Source organism: Rattus norvegicus, chromosome 15 (assembly GCF_036323735.1).
Source record: "Rattus norvegicus strain BN/NHsdMcwi chromosome 15, GRCr8, whole genome shotgun sequence".
Classification (NCBI taxonomy): domain Eukaryota; kingdom Metazoa; phylum Chordata; class Mammalia; order Rodentia; family Muridae; genus Rattus; species Rattus norvegicus.
This window is the reverse complement of record NC_086033.1, coordinates 22,981,381-23,003,008: the sequence shown is the minus strand read 5'-3', so window position 1 is coordinate 23,003,008 and position 21,628 is coordinate 22,981,381. Positions and strand designations below refer to the sequence as shown.

The window sequence follows — 21,628 nt, the reverse complement described above, 5'->3', positions numbered from 1 at the left end:
TGCTCTCCAGGGACCGCCGCCACTTCCGGGTTCAGCTTCCACCTTTTCTTTCAGAACGGCCCCAGCCACCGGCTCATGGCTTCGAGGCGGCGCGCCTCTGACGCCACCACCCGGCGACCTCGGTCGGGACCAGCACTGGGCGGCGGCGGGACGCGCATGCGCACAGGGCGAGCGCGCCAGAGCGCGGGAAGCGGCTCTGTGCGGCGAGACGCTCGTGCACCCGGGCTGCTCTTAGTTCGCGTTTCCCAATCCTGCAGAGGAGAAGCTTGTCACCTCCCCGGGCGTATGTGACATACCCTCCGCCGCATCGTGCTGTCACTCTTCCGGTGAGGGAAACCGGACTGCACGGCTCGCAGAGGACGACCTCCCTCCTGAAAATCCAGTTCTTAGAAAACAGCTCAGGTAGGGAAAGATGCCGGCCATACAGAAGCCCATGAGGTACGGACATACAGAAGGACACACCGAAGTCTGCTTTGATGATTCTGGAAGGTAAGCATCTTTGGAAACAAAGGACGGTTCAGGCGTGATTGTTGGCGGTCATTCGCGGCACGCACAGTCAGTCGAAGATGACCGATGCGGAGGGACCGAGGGAGGAATAGACCAGGAACGCCTCTTTCCCGAGGCACCTTTACTTTGAACTGCCATGGATGGTACTTCTAGGATCTCAGGAAAGTTAAACTCCTTTACCCGGAGGAGTGCCTTCTCGACACTCACATTTTCATTCGGTGTCCTGTTCATTTTATGAGCCAGTTAAGCACCAGCGGTTGGTGTAATTTGCAATGACTGTCTTGCCCAGAAGATGGAATTTTGCAGCTTCCTCTTTCACAGTGTTCCCAGAGTATTAGAGGACATAGTGTAAATGTCTAGTTTAGGGCTCGATATTGAGAAGTCAGCCCCTTGCGCACTCCTGAGTCTACATTGGCCACCATTTGCTGGAAACGGAGACTGCTTTAAGAAAGGCTGAGGGTAGCATTTGTAATGTACAGAAATATTTAGAAGGCAGTTTGAGGCTACGCAGTTTAGCTAAGCAGTAGTACTGAGTACCCCCTAGGGTCTGTGACCACCCCTGCTATGGGCTTCCAAAAGGGTTTTCCAACCAAAAATGGGTTCCCCTTTGTGGAATAGACCTTAAATCCAAATAGCACTTGGTTACCCCCATAACTGTCACGCCACACATGCCCACCCCAGTAGACAGACATATATTGCCTCAGAAAGCACAGGCTGATCTCAGACTTGATATGTAGCTGAGGCTGCCTTGACCTCCCAAGCACTGAGGTTGTAGTCCGTGCTACCACACCCGGCTAAACACTTTCCTATGACCCCCTTCTGGCTTTCTCATTTGGGAGCTAGTCATTTTTTTTCTTCTAAACATTTATTTTATTCATACTCTTTCCTTCCCTCCCTCTCTCTTTCCCTTCCTTTTATTTAAATTATTTAAATTTGCATTTTATGTGTGTCCAGATAGGACATAAACAGAATGAACAAAAGCACTTGGGAGATGAGACGTTTGAGAAACAAGCAGTAATAACAGTTACATGAAGCTATTTTCATAATTATTTTTGGGTCCTCGAGCTCATATATTCAGAGATTCGTTATAGTTTCTATGTGTCACAAGCTGGCACTGGGGATATGGTGGTGACTGGGCAGGCAGTCCTTGCTGTTGCAGAAATTACGGGCTCATTTTTCTCTTATACCAAGAAATAATTTTATGCCAAGGAAGAACCGTAGAGAACATTAAACTCATCTTCATTTTATAGAATGGGAGCTTAAGAGTCTGTTATTGATGTTTATGTGAAAAAAATATTCGCTAATGTATTGGTTTTTGTTTCAAAATATATAAAGGTAGCATTTCGTAAAGAGCTCCTGGAACTGGGTGACATTTTACTTTGTGCATGTCCTTCACAGTTTTATTGTGACTTGTGGAAGTGATGGTGATGTGAGGATGTGGGAAGATTTGGACGACGACGATCCTAAGTCCGTTAATGTTGGAGAAAAGGCATTTTCATGTGCTTTGAAGGTACTTATTGATGTGAAGAAATGATAGCATGTGACTTTTATGCTTGGGTGGAAAAATATATAAAAATATAAATTTCTCCTTGCTGTATATCTTTGGGGAACACTTAGTTTTTTTATTTTTTTTTTAAAGTTTATTTATTTATTTATTTATTTATTTATTTATTTAATTCCATGTGTGTTTGCAGTTGTACGTCAAATCCAGAAGGGGGCAGGCATCAGATCCCTTGGGGCTAGAGTCACTGGCAGTTGTGTGCCAGGAACCCAACTCAGGTCCTCTGGAAGAGCAATAAGTGCTCTTACCTGCTGAGCCTGAAAGTCAAACTGTTTCTTACAGAAGTTTTGAATATGTCTGATACATCTTTCTCCCCGCCCTCAGGCTTTTACTGTTGTTGTTGTTGTTATTGTTGTTGTTGTTGTTGTTTGTTTCTTGAGACAGGATCTTTACAGCCCAGGCTGGCCCCTGACTGACTGTATAGCCAAAGGTGACCTTGAACTCATGGTCCTCCTGCTTCTACTTAAGTGGAAGGCTTATAGGCACGCTCTACCACACTGGGTTTATATGATCTGGGGGAAATCAAACCCAGGGCTTCTCGCTTGCCAGGAGGGCGCTCTACTAACTGAAACCCAGCCAGTATCGATGTTTATAATAACAAAGGTTGTGGGGGGTTGGGGATTTATCTCAGTGGTAGAGCGCTTGCCTAGCAAGTGCAAGGCCCTGGGTTCGGTCCCCAGCTCCGGAAAAAAAAAAAAAAAAAAGAACCAAAAAAAAAAAAAAAAAAAAAAAAACAAAGGTTGGAAGCCCTTGAGGGAATTCTTGAAGGATTAATTTTATAATTTTGGTAGAGCCACAAATTAGATATGTAACTACCAAAACAGGATAGCTTTTGTATATCTACATCAGACATTTGTAATGGGAAAAAAAGAAAAATATTTGTAGGCTGTGATATTTGTTAAAAGTTTTAAAAATACAGATGTATTTTCATGGGTTCAGGAGAAAGTGAAGATGTTATAACCTCTGAGTGTCAGTAGAGATCACTTCATAAGAGTAGAAAACTTCCTCTTTTTTTCCTCCTCCAATAATAACTGTGTATTGTCTTTGTAATGAAAGTTTATAAGGAAGGGAAAGTAAACTAGGTCTTATATATATTAGTTTGTAACAAATTACCGCAAACTCTTGGTGGCCTGAAACACTAGAACACTTGCTTTACAACCCAGGAGGCAAAATGTCTGAGATTTAAGGTGGCCACAAAATTGACTCTTGCTGGTCCGTGAGGGATAGATAATTTCTTTCTTGTCTGCCTTCTGGTTGTCACAGTCCACAGCAGTCTGTCTCCATATCACTCCATCTCAGTAGTGAATTCTGCTGTTCCGAAAGGCTTGATTGTGTTGCCGAAACAGGGCTTTGCTGTATGGCTCTGCCTTTTGATGTCTTCTGCACCCAAACTGCTTTCTTTCTTTGATTAATTAGTCTCCTCATGTTGATACGAGGCATCCTTGAAAATATAACTGTTTTTCTTACCGGAAGTAAAAGAAAATTTATAGGCTAAGGATTGGCTTGTGGAGGTAGAATTAAGTTTTCTAAAGCTAGGAAAGTTTTCTCACCTCGTGTTTAGGAAAATTGTGTACTGAAAAGTTCTCTCTGCATGAACTAGGTTTATGAGGCTTTGTGGTTTTTCCAGGAATTTTCATTATAGCGATGCTATTAACTGATGTGGATTTGTTATGCCAGTATGTCTAACCTCTATTTCTTCTTCTAGAATGGGAAATTGGTCACTGCAGTTTCTAACAATACCGTCCAAGTCTATACATTCCCTGAAGGAGCACCCGATGGTATATTAACACGCTTCACTACAAACGCAAACCATGTGGTCTTCAATGGGGACGGCACTAAAATTGCTGCTGGGTCAAGGTGAGCTCAGCTCCACAAGAGGGTTGAAGAGCAAGAGTTTTAGAACTCAGAACCCTTCCACCTTTATTGTCATGGCCAAGCCTTTACAAAAGCTTTTGGGGACAAACTTGTGAGATACACATACACACACACACACACACACACACACACGAACACACAATATATGTGATATATATATCACATATATTATGTGTGTGTATGCATATATTGCTTTTGTGCTGAAAAAGATCAGAGACAGGTGATAACTTAAATACAAATTTAAAAAATTATTTTTATTGCATATAATCAAACAGCAGGTTATTTGATTGGGATGAGAGTTTGCAGTAGGTCTAAGAGGAGTTCCAGCATCCACTCGTGGTCTTGAAGCATTTTCGGCCAGGCTTTAGAAGACGCTGTGTATTGGCATTTATTCAGGCGGCTCCCTCTTGACTGTTTGCAGTGATTTTCTGGTCAAAGTCGTGGATGTGATGGATAACAGCCAGCAGCAAACATTTCGAGGACACGACGCCCCTGTTTTAAGTCTGTCTTTTGATCCTAAGGATGTCTTTCTGGTAATTCTTTCGTTCCTTTCTCGTTTTTGTTGGGTATGTTTAGAGCTATGAGAGAATTGGAAGAAAAATTCACCCTATTGGTGAAAGACTTTTTAAATCAGTTGAACCAATTTCTATGTGGTACTATAGATATAATAACTATATGCAATTATACACACATAATAGATGGATCTACAGAGAAATAATTCGTTTATTTCTGCAGGCATCAGCTAGTTGTGATGGAACCGTCAGAGTGTGGAATATATCTGATCAGGTAAATAAATTTGAATTTAAAACACTTTGTCCATTTCTAGGATTTTGGGGCATTGCATATTATTGATCCAAATTAGTTATTTATCTTTTTAATCTGTTTCGTGGAGTAACATTAAGCATTACTTTCATTATTCCAAAACAGTCTAACCTAAACATAAACTTGTTAAACAGTAATTGTTTTTACACCAACTCATGGGGGGAACTATAAACAGTCTATAACTTTTAAGCTTGATAAAGGAGGCAATTTAGTGATTATATTTGGACTGTAACTACCCTGCTCTGGGCTTGTATTAGATGTTGCTAATAGAGAAATGAATAAGACAGAGACCACATTGGAGTTGCCTAGTCACATAGAACTTAAGCTTCCATGAATCTGGCTTGGTACAGGATTTAAAGACAAAATGGGGGGAAAAAATGTTCTCCAGATGGATGGAGGGAACGGGTCTGTCTGAGGTGATCAGTGGGTCTGTCATTCATAGAGATTCTGTGGCTGATAGGAATACCCTTAGTAACCACTATGCCCTCCCTGCACGCTTGCCTTAGTTTTAGCTTTGATAAGTTCGATTCCTTAGCGTTTTATGGCAGACCGCTCAAGATTTATTTATTTTGTTGACATGGCTATTTTAATTTATTGAAGGTCTTTTTAGTTTTGTAAGTCATGCTTGCTTAATGTGCACAGAAAATACTCTTGTATAAGATTTGTACTCTTGTATCTCAAAGACTTAAAAACAGCGTGGGCTAATTTGGTGGGATAGTTAAAGCGTATTAAGTTGCTTTTACTCAAGATAAAGCAAGTGGGAGAACCACCTGTTATGTACGTCTCAGCTTTGTATCTATTTCGAGAGAAACTTTTGACAAGGAGAAGTAAATTTTCATTTTTAAAATCAGACTTGTGCTGCTAGCTGGCCGGTACTGCGAAAGAGCAATGATGTGGTGAACTCGGAGTCCATCTGCAGACTCGCATGGCAGCCCAAGACCGGGAAGGTAAATGGCGCTTAGTGTTCAGCCTTAAGTTAGTCCTTTTGATCCTTGTTTATTGTTAGTGTGAAAGTCTGGCTTTTTATTGTAATTTTATTTGTATTACAAATTTTAGAACTCTAAGCCAAATCATCCTGAAATGCTTCAGGAAACATTTCAACTTTAAACATTTTTTGTCGTGCGTATGAATGTGATGCTTGGGCATATGCTTTCATGCCGTCGTGTAGAGAAAACAACTTTGAAAAAGAATCTGTAAGAAGTTGAGATATGAGTTGGCAAGATGTCTCTACTTGCCCAGACAGTGTGAATGTTCCCTTGGACTTTCGTAACAGTGAGAGGATGGGTCTTTTCAAATTGTGTTTTACAGAATTATTTTTATATTTTTCTTTCCATTAATGCTTAATGGGACAACTCTGAAACAGGATTATACGCTGTGTTGAAGAGATTTGGAAGTCTTACTCAGAATAAATGACTCAGCACTGCTTCTAGGTTTATTCTATAAGTGAATTTATACACGTACACTACAGTGTATGTATAACTAAAATATACCAGTCCGTGAGATTGCAGCTGTCTCAGGTGTTCATGGATAGGGAACTGGTTAAATAGATGGTAGTCTAGAAAGTAGGACTCTCTATAATGCTTAGAATGAGGGATGTCTCTTAAGTCCTCATAAGATAGACTTCAATATAGTAAGTGCAAACCATCAAGCTACACAATAGTAGGTATAGATAGAATGATAATGCTTATTAATAAAGAAATATTCTACACATGAATACTTAAACATACACATACACTTATGCATCCTTCCTTGTATTTTGAGAAGGAGCTTATGATCGAGCCTGCTATGTAGCTAGGGAAGGCCTTAAACTCATGCTTCTGCCTCTGACAGCTAAGATCACAGGCTCACAAACAAACACCTGCTTGAATTCGTACTTTTGTAATCCACTTATATTTGCTATTATGAGTAGAACTGGTTTTGATTTGGAGAGACTTTCAGAACAGATCCTTCTTTCTGCATCTTGTAAATATTTACTCTTTGTCACAGGACTAGCTATGTAACCCAGGCTGCTTCAAAGTCAGAATTCTGCCTCTTTCTGAATCCTGGGATTATGGGCATATATGATGGGCATGTTTTATTTTAAGAAGGGGCTCATGGTTAAGCTGACTGTGTACGTTCATAAGCTAAGAGAGCACTTAAGAGTATAGATTTGTCCAGCAGTGGTGCTGCATGCCTTTAATCCCTGCACTCTGGAGGCAGAAGCAGGCAGATCTCTGAGTTCAAGGCCAGCCTAGGTCTACAGAGTGAAGTCCAGGACAGCCGGGGTATTCATTCACATTGGTAGCATATTTACTAAAATTGGAATGATACGGAGAATTTAGCTTGGTCCCTGTGCAAGGATAACATGTAAATTCATGAAGCATTCTATATTTTTTTTTCAAAAATTCTATAATGTTATATCCTTATATGCTGTTTTTTTGTTTTGTTTTTATTTTTGTATATGCTGTTTTAAAATTAGTAGATTTTTAAAATTAATTTATATATGCTTGGATATCTGTGGTTCAAACCGGAGTCTGAGCCACAGAAGCCAGCAAGTGGAAGGAAAGAACAGACTCCCACAAGCTGTCCTCTGACCTCTCTGTAGGCTGCATGCTTGCTTTCTCACACACGCATACACAGTATTTACTACATACAGTAGCTACTACACTGCTGCTTTGTTCTTCGTTGAACGTAATGGAGTGGTGGCTGCTCGCTTTTCTCTGATCAAAATTTCATCAAGTTTTTTTTTTTTTTTTTTTTTTGAGTTTTGTAAGTAGCAACTGAAATTCAAATATGCTCTTATATCTTGTAGATTTAGCTAAATTAATTTTTCTCTGCAAGTTGAATTAATTAACCTTGTCTTTCTCATAGTTTCTAGCAGTTCCTGTTGAAAAATCTGTTAAGCTGTACAGAAGAGAAACTTGGAGTAATCCGTTTGACCTTTCAGACAGTTCTGTCACCCAGGTAGGTCTTGTAACTGTGGAGAAGCTTTGATGAAAACCTTACTGAAAACTGTTGTTAGATATGAAATGTGTGGGCTCAGTGGTAAGACTACTGGCTGCTCTTCCAGAGAACCCAGGCTCGATTCCCAGCACCTACTTGCTAACAACCATCTGGAATCCCAGTTTCATAGAATCTGATGTTCTCTTTTGGCTTCCACAGCAATACATGCAGATGGTATATAGGCATACATGCAGATGGTATATAGGCATACATGCAGATGGTATATAGGCATACATGCAGATGGTATATAGGCATACATGCAGATGGTATATAGGCATACATGCAGGCAAAACACCTATCCACGTAAAGAAATAAGTGTACAGGAAGTAAAATTACTCAGTGCCAAGCAGTGGAAGGACATGCCTTAGTCCCAGCATTCAGGCAGAGGCAGATGGATCTCGGAGTCAGAGCCAGCCTGGTCTACAGAGTTCCAGGACACACAGGCCTACACATAAAAACCCTGTCTTGAAAAACAAAACAAAACAAACAAACAGATAAAAATTATCCTAGCTTGATATTAGAGTGGATTATTCTTGAATTTTATTGTTTCAGTAAGACCTGTGATCTAGTCTTTAGAACTTAATAGAAAAAGATTAATTTTTATTTTATTTTTTTAAAGATTTTTTTTAAAAATTTTTTTTATTGATGTGTGCCACCCTGCCTGGCTAGATTTATTTTAAGTGTACGAGGGGTGTGTGTAAGTTACTGATCTCTATTTGTTCACTCTATACTCGCGTATGCTTTTCCAGTTAAAGTCTTGGGGTGTGAACAGTGATGTGCTAAGGTTCACCTCACTTACTGGCTCTCTTCATTTCATGGTGAATGTTACGATTCCTTGTAGTTCGTATGTTTGTTTTCTTTACAGGGTAGCATTGTTTTATGTTTCATTTTTTTTTTTAATTAGGCAGGTACTAATTTTCTCTTGGCTAACATATGCTAATAGCTGAATTTTATAGAAAAGGATTAAAAATAAATATGCTCCATTGTATTTTATATACCAAATGTAACTAGAATAACTCAGAGTAGAGATTTAAAACTATTGGGAGTAATAAAGTGAGTAGTTTCAAAATGTACAACATTATTACTAACTGTTTCTTTGTAGACACTCAATATCGTGACCTGGTCTCCCTGTGGGCAGTATTTGGCTGCAGGTGCTATTAATGGCTTAATTGTAGTTTGGAATGTGGAAACCAAAGAGTGCATGGAAAGGTACAATTTATTGTTACTGTTTAATTAGGAAACATTTGTATGTTATGACTGTTACTCAAAATGAAAATAGTTTGTAGATGATGAAAGTCGTTAACTTTTGAAATAGTTACTTGCTTACCGTTTGTATATGTGTATACTGTAGAGGCATGCATGCCGTAGTGTACTGTAGAAGTCACAGGACACTGCCTGAGTGAGTTCTTCCCTCCCATTTCGAGGGTTTAGAGATCCAGCTCAGGCTCAGTGACAAGCGTCCTTACACAGTGAACCGTGTCCCGCATAGCACGCAATCTTTTCGAATTGAAGTTTCTCTAGAGAGTAGAGAAATACGCCGTCTTTGCTTGTTTATGGGTGGGGCTAAGGATTGAATACGTGCTAGACAAGTACTGTTTGCTACTGTGTCACATTCCCTAGTCCACATCTTTAAAAGCGCCCACTTTTTAATTTTTAGAGTAAAACACGAGAAAGGTTATGCAATCTGCGGCCTGGCCTGGCATCCTACCTATAGTCGGATATGTTACACTGATGTGGAAGGAAACCTGGGAATCCTGGAAAATGTTTGTGACCTCAGTGGGAAGTTGTCAAGCAATAAGGTAATGGCAGCATAGGGGCGTCTGGTATCTTTAGTGTCTCTTCACGGTCACTGCCTGTTAGCGAGGAAATTGGGGTTCCTTTTGTGGGCTCGTATAGTCTTAATAAAAGAATTTAAAATGGAGTTAGATAGAAACGAGAACTATTTTACTGGAGTTTTAAAGGAAAACAATAGAAGACAAGCTGAAATTCCCACTAGTTGCTGAGAGGAACAAAGAGTTGTGTCTTTAAATTAGTCATGGAGGACAGCAAGCGGCTGTAAAAAAGTGCGGGGTGCAGGGGGAGCAGTGCTTCCAGAGAAACTGGGAAAGCCCAGAGTGTCAGGGACAGTTCGCTTAGCCTTTCAGACAGTATTTTTTTTATTTTAAATCCCAAAAGCAGACAGGTTGAGCAGGGCTACATGGTGATAGCGCCTTGAGTAGCTGCCTGTGTTTGTTTACATGTCTATCCCCCTAATCCTGTCCCGTCCCCAGACTACAAGCCATTTAAAATAAATGCATTTGCTAACTATTCCCCCCCCCCCCCCCCCCCCCCCGGAGCTGGGGACCGAACCCAGGGCCTTGCGCTTCCTAGGTAAGCGCTCTACCACTGAGCTAAATCCCCAGCCCCTTTTAAACTCTTTTTTTTTTTCTTTTTTCGGAGCTGGGGACCGAACCCAGGGCCTTGCGCTCGCTAGGCAAGCGCTCTACCGCTGAGCTAAATCCCCAACCTTGCTAACTATTCTTAAGTCCTAGGTATGTGCTTACTTGGCAGGGTTTATTCTTGTCTTTAGGGATCTGGATGGTTGGTGGCTCCCTGTAGTCCCAGCACTTGGTAGGTGGGCAGCAGGATCAGACGTTTCAGGTCAGCCCCGTAACAGTGAGTTCGAGGCCAATAAGGGGTATAAGAGAAGGTGTTTCAAAAAAACCAAACATGCAAAATGTTTGTAGGTTTATCTCGAACACTTCATTAACAGCAGGAGAAAAAGAGCTGCCTTTTGCCTAACTGATTTTCTTTCTTTTTTTTTTTTTTTTTTTTAAAGATTTATTTATTTATTATATATAAGTACACTGTAGCTGTCTTCAGATACACCAGAAGAGGGCATCAGATCTCTTTACAGATGGTTGTGACCCACCATGTGGTTGCTGGGAATTGAACTCATGACCTCTGAAAGAGCAGTCGGGTGCTCTTAACCGCTGAGCCATCTCTCCAGCCCCTAACTGATTTTCTAAGTGGCTTGCTAATACACTGTAATGCGGTTTGTCAAGGTACCTAGTGGAGTGGAAAAGGATTACAGCGATCTCTTTGATGGAGACGACACGAGCAGTGCCGGCGATTTTCTGAATGACAACGCGGTTGAGATCCCTTCATTTTCAAAGGGGATTAGAAACGAGGAGGATGATAATGATGACCTCATGCTGGCGGCAGATCATGTCTTGGGAGATGATGAAAACTCAGTTGGTATGACTTTGACTTTGCGCACTCGATAGTCCCCTTGCTGATTGGTTTTCCAGATGTTACTAAAAAGCTCATACTAAAAAGCTTAGTTAGTGTCTAGGGCTACCTCCTAAACCCTGTGTTAAACCCTGTGTTAAAGCATTTCAAATCAGCAACCGAAGCCTCTTTAACAGACTGTAAAAGAAGTTGTACCCCAAACTAAAGGAAGTAATAGAGATTGGCTCAATTAAATCAACAGTGGGAAGTTAGAGAGGGCTAGGATGGAGGTGCTTACGCCCAGCCCCATAACCTGTATTTGATTCCCAGATCCCACAAGGTGGCAAGAGAGAACTCACTTCCTGGGTTACCCTCTGACCCTCACAGATGCCTTGTGCACGTCTGCACTCCAAAGCACACAAAACTAAGTTAAAAAAAAAACACCTGAGCCAGTAAATCTCAGGGACCCACAGGTACATAACAGACATTTACCTTCCAGGCCATCTCCACAGCCCACATCTTTAAGGAGATCGCGTGTGTGTGCATGTAACAGCATACATGGAATTCGTTTTCTCTCTCCAGCTTTACACGGATTCTGAGGTTCAAACTTGGGTTATCAGGCTGGCAAAGCAAGTGGCCTCAATTGCTAAGTCTCCTCACTGGTTCACCCGGAACTTTTGAAAAAAACAAAATCTATATTGGTAAAATGAGTGTTTTGCTGTAAGTGAATGGTAACTAACAATGCAGTGACGACTCCTGAAGCCTGGCACTGTTGCCTCCATTAGCGTAAGGCACCCTCTGTTCTGCCTCTCAGGACTTCCGAGTCGTCCCTGGAGCACGGAGGCCATGGTAGAAGAGGCCAGTAGCGTGCCGACCTATGGCTGAGTCCACGGAGGAGCGCCACTGCCATGCTCCATGATGCTTCTCTTTCTCTAGGTGGTTAATCTTATGATTGTCTTATAATTCTCTGTATTGTAGATGTTACAATGCTAAGAAATGATCTTCATAGAGAGGAAGGGGAAGATCGCCAGGCAAGCAGTCTTCACAGTCTCCCCCTTGTGAAATCCCAAAGGCCGCTTTATGACGGGCCCATGCCAACACCGAGACAGAAGCCGTTCCAGCCAAGTTCTACACCCTTGCATCTCACTCACAGATTCATGGTGAGCCGTCTACACCTATCTTTTAAAAAATACTTCAACACCGTTTCTTCTCTACGGTTTGTTGAATAGATTAAAAAGTAGCTTTGAAAACCTTGCTTAAGTGGGCAAAAGCATTGGTTGATCATAATTTTATGGTAGATTTATTTCATGGTTAACTAAAATTTTTAATCTTATTTCAATATTATTATTAAAAAGTTTGTTAATACTGTTTTGCAAAATGAAATAATATAAAGATATGACTATTTATCTTGTAATGCTTGCTGGTATATTCCCAACCTCTTCTCTCAGGATCTCACTGAGTAGCCTAGAACCCACTATGTAGACCAGATTGACCTCAGATTTGTGACACCTTTCTGCCCCTGCTTCCCGAGTGCTGGGATTATAGATAATGCACCCTCATGCTTGGCTCTATTTTTTAAATATAAAAAATAGAAGATGTAATAAGTACTATAAAAAAGAAGAGCTCTTTACACTGCTTCTAGGAACGTAAGGTCCATTAGAACAGAGGTTGTTCTTTTTTTTTTAAATTAGTCTCTTAGGGGAAAGCACTAGCTAGATTCAATACCCAACACCCACGTGGCAGCTCACAACTGTTATTCCAACCCCAGAGAATCAGTGTCCTCTCCTGGCCTCCACAGTGCTACACAGACATTACATGCAGATAAAACACCCACACACATAAAATTAAAAAAATCTTAAAGTAAAAACGGAAAACCTAATATCTTAGTATTTTAAACAATACCCTGCAGGTATTAAGTGTGTTTCTTGAATTGATGAATTAACATAATATTTTTGCTTCAAGTTTGAAAGCTTGGAAAATTTGGTATGTTATTTGCTAGTTATTTTATGTTTTTCATTCTGCAAATTTCGTTAGATGCTTTTATTGAAGATCTAGTCCTGGCATAAAAACTTGTGAAAATATGGAGTGGTGTTTCATAATAAAACTTGTATTGTTAAGAATCCTCATTGAGAATATAACACGTATTAGTGTCAATATTCTATTTACAGTTATGTTTAACATTATTCCCTTCTGACCTTGGTGGGCACTCTAGGTACAGATGTGTACGTGGTATGTATGCATACATATATGCAGGCAAAATAGTTATACATATTGAAAAGAAAAGAAAGACAGGCAGGCAGGCAGGCATGCGGACAGATAAGGATCAACGGTGAGCCTATAGTGTACATCAGTGAAAATTAAACTTTCCAAATGTTATTAATGTTTTTTACAATTTATATGTTTTCATCTTATGACACCAGTTATCTGAACAGAAAAATACATCCGTTGCCATTTATATCTCTAATTTTGTAGATATTTAGAGTTTGGGGTATTTGAAAAAATTTAATATTTTAGTTATTGAAAGGCCAATTATAAGCATTTTATTAATTATATTCTAATGTAATTTTTAAAATGTTGAACACTCCATTTACTAATTAATTATCTGACTTTTTATAAAGGAAAGAATAATTAGCCACTGCAGCTCTAATATTACCACTGCTTCCTGAACATATGCTGAGTTAGATAAGCTATGGTAACTCTAGGTGCAGCCTGAGTCTGTGTCTTATAGTATATACAGTCTTAGGAGTTTCTGTTTTTCTTAATTGATCTCGCATACTCTTAGGCGTGGAACTCTGTTGGGATTATTCGCTGCTATAACGATGATCAAGACAGTGCCATAGACGTGGAGTTCCATGACACCTCCATCCATCATGCAACCCATCTATCCAATGCTTTCAACTACACCATGGGCAGTCTTTCCCACGAAGCTGTTCTGTTGGCTTGTGAAAGTGCCGATGAATTAGCAAGGTAAACAGGGAGCATCCAGCCTTGTTGAACTGTTAGAGCAAATTGTATCATTTATAGTCTGGAAACCAGAAACTAGAATTGTCTGTAAACACCAGTACACCTCAGAATATGTTTTTCTCTAGTTGTCTCCTCATTGTATCTTCTGCATATGAAAATGATAGGATATAGTTTATAACATAAGAGAGATGACACTATTTTATATTGTAACAATAGTTATTACTATTAGAATAGCAAAACTCATAGAGGACTCAGAAAATCACTTTAGAATTCTTTTAGAATTAATAGTTTGAGCCAGGCAGTGGTGACGCAGGCCTTTAACCCCAGCACTGGGGAGGCAGAGCAGGGGGATCTCTGAGTTCAAGGCCAGCTCTGTACAAAATGAGTGCCAGCACAGACAGGGCTACAGAGAAATCCTCTGTTTCAAAAAAAAAAAAAAAAAAAAAAGAGAAACCAACCAACCAAAAAAGAATAATTTGCTATGTATCCTTCTTGGCATCTGTCTCCATGAACCCTCCTTTAAGTACAGTTTACTGTAGGATAATTTATATACAATAAAATGTAACCATAATTCAGGTTAATGAGCTGACAGGTTTGTAGGTGCTGCAAAGTACAGAACATTTTTTCTCATCTGAAGAACTTTTCTATTTCTTTTTTTTTTTTTTTTCTTTTTTCTTTTTTCTTTTTTTCGGAGCTGGGGACCAAACCCAGGGCCTTGTGCTTGCTAGGCAAGTGCTCTACCGCTGAGCTAAATCCCCAACCCCTTTCTATTTCTTATAATTAATTCAGGCCTAGTCCTGGGTAACTCCTGGCCTGGGTTTGTTTTGTTTTTGTTTTGTTTTATTTGCCATATGATAGATTTGAAATCTTCCCTTGAAAAGAACATTTTCAGAGGAAGATAACATCAAAGTGTAATATTTATCAGGTTTTTCTTTTTCCTTGGTGGATTGTGGACCAGTTTACATGGTTTGATAGGTAGATGGTTATCCTTTTTGTTTTCCTTTCTTTCTCTCCTTTTGGTCTTTGGTGTTAATTCCTTTTGTCACTCAAGGAGAATTGTTGCTTAAGGTTTTGGTACTTCGTATGTTTTTAAAGTCTTGGTTGTTATTTTGTGTGCACTTATGGTATAAAAACACTTTATAGACTTTACCTCCAATTCTCCATTTAATATTATCTTTTTTTTTTTTTTTTGGTTTTTTTTTTTTTTTTTTTTTGGAGCTGGGGACCGAACCCAGGGCCTTGTGCTTCCTAGGCAAGCACTCATTTAATATTATCTTAAGAACATGTTCTTATGTCTTCAAATACTCTATAAAAATGTGTGTTAACAGTGTTAATGTAGATCATTTTAAATTTATTTCATGGGCTTGGGAGGTCAGAGTATTTATCACCTTCAATGCAATGGTTGTATCCTTGGTACTGGACATGCACATCCCAGTGAATTTCATAATTATTTCATTTTCATAAAAAACAGTTATAAGAGGTTGGGGATTTAGCTCAGTGGTAGGCCCTGGGTTTGGTCCCCAGCTCCGAAAACAAAGAAAAGAAAAGAAAAAAAAAAAACAGTTATAATCAGTTTTGTTATCATCATTAGTTTATATATGTATATATATATTTACATGTATATATATATTTACATGTATATATATACACATATAAAGTGTGTGTGTGTGTGTGTATATATATATATATATATATATATATATATATGTATGTATGTATGTATGTATATGTAGTATTACAGATAGCCAGGGTGGTGCACCCCTTTAATCCCAGCACTCTGAAGACAGAGGCAGGTAGATCTCTGAGTTCTAGGCCAGCCTGGTCTACAAAGCAAGTTCCAGGACAGCCAGGGCTACACAGAGAAACTGTATTTCAGGGAAAGGCAAAAAGATCACATAAAAATTTGGTGGTTTCTGTCTCGTTTTATCTTTTAGCAAGCTTCACTGCTTGCACTTCAGTTCTTGGGATTCAAGCAAAGAGTGGATAGTAGATATGCCTGAGAATGAGGATATCGAAGCCATATGTCTCGGGCTGGGCTGGGCCGCCGCTGCTACCTCTGCCCTGCTCCTCCGACTGTTTACTATTGGAGGCGTTCAGAAGGAAGTCTTCTGCCTTCCTGGACCTGTGGTGTCCATGGCGGGACACGGAGAACAGCTTTGCATTGTTTATCACAGAGGTAGGCTTTCCCTTGTCTTATCTGGCGCCTTAATTTACCTTAAGTTAACCTTGGTAAAATGAAGCTACTTGAATTTTGGTTGTTGTTGTATGTCATTTTGTTGTGTATTGTATACCTCCCTTGGCATTTACAGCATTGTAGTCTTTGACTTTAGAAAATGCTGCTATATTGCTAAGCAAGAAAAATAAGGACGCTCCACTGTGTAGACTACTACTGAGGGAATTCAAAGGTAAAATTCAAAGGTAAAAGGTTATTTGCTTGTGTAAAGTTTATCTTTTGGCAAGTACATTGTTCGGTTTAAGTACCTCAGAAATAGCCCACAACTTCTAGTGCAAAGGACCAAAGCAATTAGGAGGGACTTTCAGAGATTGGGACCTCCTTTTCCTTGCTTTCTGTCTTTAGCAGACCTTAGCAAGGTTAGTGATCAAGGTTATTTGTTTGCTTTATTTTAAACACTGGGGGAAACACTGTCCTCTCTTGGCTGAGGACATTCTTGTCCAACTGTTTTGCTCGCTGACAGCTCTTTGTCCTTTGGCTCCTCTGGTGTTTGCTTGAGGCTGTAGTCAGCCTCCTCTTCCCTGCTCCTCTCCAAAGCTCGGAACCTTGCCGTCTATTGACAGCGTAGCTACAGTAAAAAATAGACTTTTTTATTGCTATTTTGTACATATCTGCAAGTGTAACTGAAACAAAGGTGTCATGGACAATGGGTACTCTTTGGTTTCACCTTTTAAAAATGTTGCTTGTACCCCAAATTGATAGTCATGACTCGTGTCAAAAGTATGGTTTGAAAGCAAGGTGTGGTGGTGCACACCTTTAATCCCAACACTTGGGAGGTAGAGGTGGACAGATCTGCGTTCAAGGCCATCCTAGTCTTCAGAAAAGTCTCAGGTCAGTCAGAACTGTAAGATGAGACCCTGTCTCAGAACAAACAAAAACCACCCCAAAACAGTTTGAGAAACTTCTTTAGGGGGTGTTATTTTAAAATGTGGTTTTAAATATGTATGTCTGGGACTTCTAAATTGGTATACCAGCCCTATTTTATAACCACGTCTTTGAACTTTCATATTCCGTTACTCATTTGAAATCTGTGTGTTATGTTTAAAACTAAGTGTGTACCCAGTCTGTGGTGTTTGTAGCGGTGCTTGTCTCTGCCGGTATGACTTCACGGCAGCCTGGGTTCTGAGTGCCCAAATGCACACCTGGAACTGCGCCTGCCATTCCACCCCTGAGCACCAAAGAGCATCTGAAGCAGCTTGACTCAAATGTATGTGTTACAAGTACAGTGTGTTTACTGTACGCAGAAAGTTTCCTACTCCTAAAGAAATGTAATGGTTTAACTATTGGAAACAGACAGTTTTTTGCTACATCACTCCTCAGCAAGTAAGAATCAAATAAGGGTTAGACTGTGTCAAGATGCTTGATGGCAAAACTTGCTATTTTAGTCCCATAAAAAATGACGACTGGATTTTGGATTGGGGTTATGACAGAGTATTCAATCATTTCTGAATGACCCTGTTTTAGAGTCTCTTTCTGTTGTGAAGTACTGAGGCAGGTGGTGGCAGTGCTAGCCTTTAAACTCAGGAGACAGCATGCAGAACTTGGAGGCTCCAAGTTCAAGGCCAGTTTGGTGGACAGAGAGAGTCCCAGGACAGCCAAGGCTGTGCAGAGAAACCCTGTCTCCATAGCACCTGCACAGGCAACTGGAGGGTGAAAGGTTTGTTCTGGCACCATCCATTGTGGTGGGGGCGTGAAGACAATTGAGCTTAGTACCCTAGCTGGTCCTTCACAGTCAAGAAGCACAAAGTGATGGACACAGTTGCTCGGTTCCCTTTAGACCAGGATCCTAACAGGGAAATGGTGGCCACTATGGTCTCCACAAATGTTCAGTGTAATATATTATTCTGCTTCTAATGTATCAAAAAGACTGCTCATATGGGTTAACCATAAAAATGGTGCAGTTTTAAGAATGTGTCATGGGCTATGATACCACGTGACTTTAATCCTGGCACTTGGGAAACAGGCAGGCGATCTCTGAGACCCCTGGTCTACAAATCAAGTTCTAGGAAAGACAAGCGACTTGGGGAATCGCTGTCTCAACACGCCCCCTCCCCCCAAAATGTATCACGAAGTTAATTCACAGGAAATAACTTAGACTTGATGATGGCTGAATAACCGCCATGTGTAACACATATGTACACTTCTCTAGGTACAGGGTTCGATGGAGATCAGTGCCTTGGAGTTCAACTGCTAGAGCTGGGGCGGAAGAAAAAACAGGTTTTGCATGGTGACCCTCTTCCTCTTACAAGGAAATCCTACCTTACATGGCTGGGGTTTTCTGCTGAAGGCAAGATAATTTTCTTTCTATTAAAGACATTTCAAGAAAATAATTTCACTATCTTAGTCTTAATTGATTTAAAAATACTCCATATTTAAATTTTTAATTTTAATACGAATCAAAACTTTGGTTGTTATGCAGAGTGATTGTTTCACTATTCGTGAGAATTCTGGTGAGAAAGCTTACAAAGAAAATTGTTTTTATTATTTTTTATTTAATTATGTGTGTATGTTTGTGAAAGGTCAGAAGAGGACATTGGATCCCCTGGGTTGTAGTTGTAGTTACAGGTGGTTGCGAGCCACCTCTGCGGACTAAACTGCAGTCCTCGTTAAGAATGGCAAGTGCTCTTAGCCACTGAGCCACTTCTCCAGCCCTAGAAAATATGAAGATACAAATCGTTAATAAATTTATGTCTTTTCCAGTTAATTCTATACTTGTTGTTTGTAAAATTGTGCTCAATCTATGTGTGGCTGGCTCTTGAACACTTGAGATGTGGCCAGTCCAAATTGAGATATGCTATAATTATAGAATGCTGAATTTGAAAGACAGTACTGAAAACAATTTAAAATATAAAAAGAATCAGTTACTGGTTTACATTGACTACATAAATGTTTAAGTCATAATATTTTGACTATATTGGATTAAATGCTAAAATTTCTTGTTAAAAACTATCACAATGAGATTAAAAGTTACATTTGTCATCACATGATATTTTCTTGGACAATTCCTAACCTGTTTGCAGGGGTTTGTGACAGGTGCTTTACAGAGAGCAGGTGCTGGTCATCTTATGATCTTAACCAGGAGGCTTAAGACACATGGTTAAACGTTTTTAAAAAGTTAAATGGGTCTTAAGAAATTACTGTTATATTCCAGCAGGGGGCATAACGTTCACTGAAACTGGTGGGGGTTATTTTGTGTGTGTGTGTGTGTGTGTGTGTGTGTAAATTTAAGTCAGATTCAGAGTCTTTTCTTCATTTGGGTCTCTGTGAAAATAAATTTTACAGGAAGCAACTCTGAATTATCTCCCCCCACCTTTAGCTTTTGAAATTAAAATTGAACCCTCGGTGTGTATTTTTGAAAGGTTTATTTAATAGTACATTTTCAGTTGACTTCTTTGTTCCGGGTGTTTAGGTACCCCCTGCTACGTGGACTCCGAAGGCTGTGTGCGAATGCTTAACAGAGGACTTGGGAATACATGGACTCCTGTATGTAACATCAGAGAGCACTGCAAAGGAAAGTCTGATCACTACTGGGTGGTTGGCATTCATGAGAACCCCCAGCAGCTAAGGTGGGCCGTCACAAAGTGTAGAAGGTTAAAATGTAGGGACAGAGGTTGAGGTAAGATCTTGTACCGGTACGCCTGGCTCCAGCTTCCTCTTTATGAGACTCTCTAAGTATATTTATTTGCTTTTCTTCTTATGCCAACCAGTGAGGGGAAAATTAAAATGTGGTCTCTCTGTATTATTGATCTGTGGAAAGGTGTAAATTACTGATACATGCTTACAATGCAAATGAGCCTTGAAACACATACTAGTAAAAGAAATCAAAGGACTACGTACTATATGATTCCACATATGAAAATATCCAGAATAGAGTAAGACAGTAAGGTAACAAATTCTGTTCCTGGCATCTCTAGGCAGATTATAAGGCAGGAGCAGGAATGTTTGCAGAGGTGGTAGTCGGCATCATGGGGATTTGAGGAGAGAAAATGTAGTCTCTTTTGGACAATGCAAAATTGAATTCAGTAGAAAGCCATAAAAGTCTTAGTGTTTATTTCCATGTTTGCCTTTAGAATCTGCAGAATTCCATTGTTAATATATTTGTTATTATAAACTATATTAGTTGGCTGGGGATATGACTTAGTGCTTGCTTAACATGCAGGCGGTCCTGGATTCCTTCTACAGTACAGGGAAAAACATTTTTATTTTTTAAAGGAAAACCTGAGTGTGGTGGCAGCACTCAGGGCAGATGCTGGTGTATTTCTGTGTTTGAGGTCAAGGTCATCTTAAAGCAAGTTGTGGGTCAGCCAGGTTATGTAATAGGACCCTGCTTTTTGTTTGGTTTTGTTTGGGGGACTAAATTAGTTAAACTTCCTTTTTTTTTTTTTTTCTTTCTTTTCTTTTTTTCAGAGCTGGGGACCGAACCCAGGGCCTTGCGCTCGCTAGGCAAGCGCTCTACCGCTGAGCTAAATCCCCAACCCATTAGTTAAACTTCTTAATCAGTGTTAGGATGTATAACTGTCTTCAGAAATTTCTTTCATTCCTAATTCTAGAAATCAAATTATTTAATAGTTTGAACTAAAGAATTCCTGTTACATCAATAGGGGGTTATAGTTTGAACCCATGAACCCCTCTAGTGCTTACTCAAGATGACTCACTTTGTAATTAAGTGTTTTATCTTACTTTATGAGACGGTTTAACATTAGACCAGGCTGCCCTCAAACTCAGAGATCCACCTGCTTTGCCCTCCAAGTACTAGAAATAGAGTTGTGCAGTTCACACCTGCAACTCAGCTCCAGGGGACCCAGTGCCGTTTTCTAGCCGCACAAATTCACACTCAGACGTATTCAATATTAAAAATAACTTTAATTTAAAAATTATTTTGAGTTTCCTGAAATTGAATCTTATGTAGTCCAATCTGGGTTGAACTTAACTTATGTAGTCAGGAATAAACTTGAACTCCTGATTTCCACTTCCCTGAAGTGCTAGAATGAAATGTTTGCGCGGCCACATTTAGGATAGCCTTACCCAGTACACGTTTGAAACACTGAGGTGCTAAGAAGTCTGCATATGGGGTCTGGGGAAACGGCTCAGCAAGTGAGACCACTTGTTGCTTTTGCAGAGGACCTGGATTCCATTCCCAGTGCTCACTTACATAGTGGCTCACAACCTCCAGTTCCAGAGGACCTTCTTCTAAATCATGGTTTGAGGCATGGATGTGGTGCACATGACATTATATATACGAAATGAATAAATCCAAAAAACAAACAAACAAATTAAGCCAGGTAGTGATGGTGTACACATCTTTTATTTCTTGAGTTCAAGGGTGGTCTGGTCTACAGAGTGAGTTCCAGGACGGCCAGGGCTACCCAGAGAAACTTTGTCTCGAAAAAACAAGGGGGGTAGGGGGTGGGGTGGGTAAAAGTCAGCTTATGAAAATGTATTTCTACCACGTGTGGTGGAATTGGAGGAGACAT

General features: G+C 40.0%; 1 protein-coding gene and 1 non-coding gene across 5 annotated transcripts in view; both read left to right on the top strand.

Annotated features, from left to right (window-relative positions):
* The first annotated feature begins 188 nt into the window (after positions 1-188).
* The window catches only part of Wdhd1 (WD repeat and HMG-box DNA binding protein 1), a 45,329-nt gene continuing 23,889 nt past the window's right edge, over positions 189-21,628 (top strand). For 2 of the 4 annotated variants that reach the window (XM_039093262.2, XM_006251795.5), the window contains exons 1-15: positions 350-489; positions 1,906-2,017; positions 3,774-3,925; positions 4,365-4,476; positions 4,679-4,729; positions 5,617-5,712; positions 7,616-7,708; positions 8,850-8,956; positions 9,405-9,546; positions 10,792-10,984; positions 11,936-12,117; positions 13,740-13,924; positions 15,856-16,097; positions 18,304-18,441; positions 19,564-19,720. In XM_039093262.2, coding sequence (XP_038949190.1) covers positions 413-489; positions 1,906-2,017; positions 3,774-3,925; positions 4,365-4,476; positions 4,679-4,729; positions 5,617-5,712; positions 7,616-7,708; positions 8,850-8,956; positions 9,405-9,546; positions 10,792-10,984; positions 11,936-12,117; positions 13,740-13,924; positions 15,856-16,097; positions 18,304-18,441; positions 19,564-19,720 — 2,039 coding nt within the window. In that variant the 5' untranslated portion in view covers positions 350-412. Of the gene's footprint in view, positions 490-1,905; positions 2,018-3,773; positions 3,926-4,364; positions 4,477-4,678; positions 4,730-5,616; positions 5,713-7,615; positions 7,709-8,849; positions 8,957-9,404; positions 9,547-10,791; positions 10,985-11,935; positions 12,118-13,739; positions 13,925-15,855; positions 16,098-18,303; positions 18,442-19,563; positions 21,437-21,628 lie in introns of all 4 variants that reach the window. The other 2 variants (NM_001107255.1, XR_010057811.1) reach the window with 2 other exon arrangements.
* LOC120097314 (U6 spliceosomal RNA) lies at positions 7,036-7,139 on the top strand. Its single transcript, XR_005494523.1, has one exon. It is a non-coding gene; the product is annotated as a U6 spliceosomal RNA (small nuclear RNA).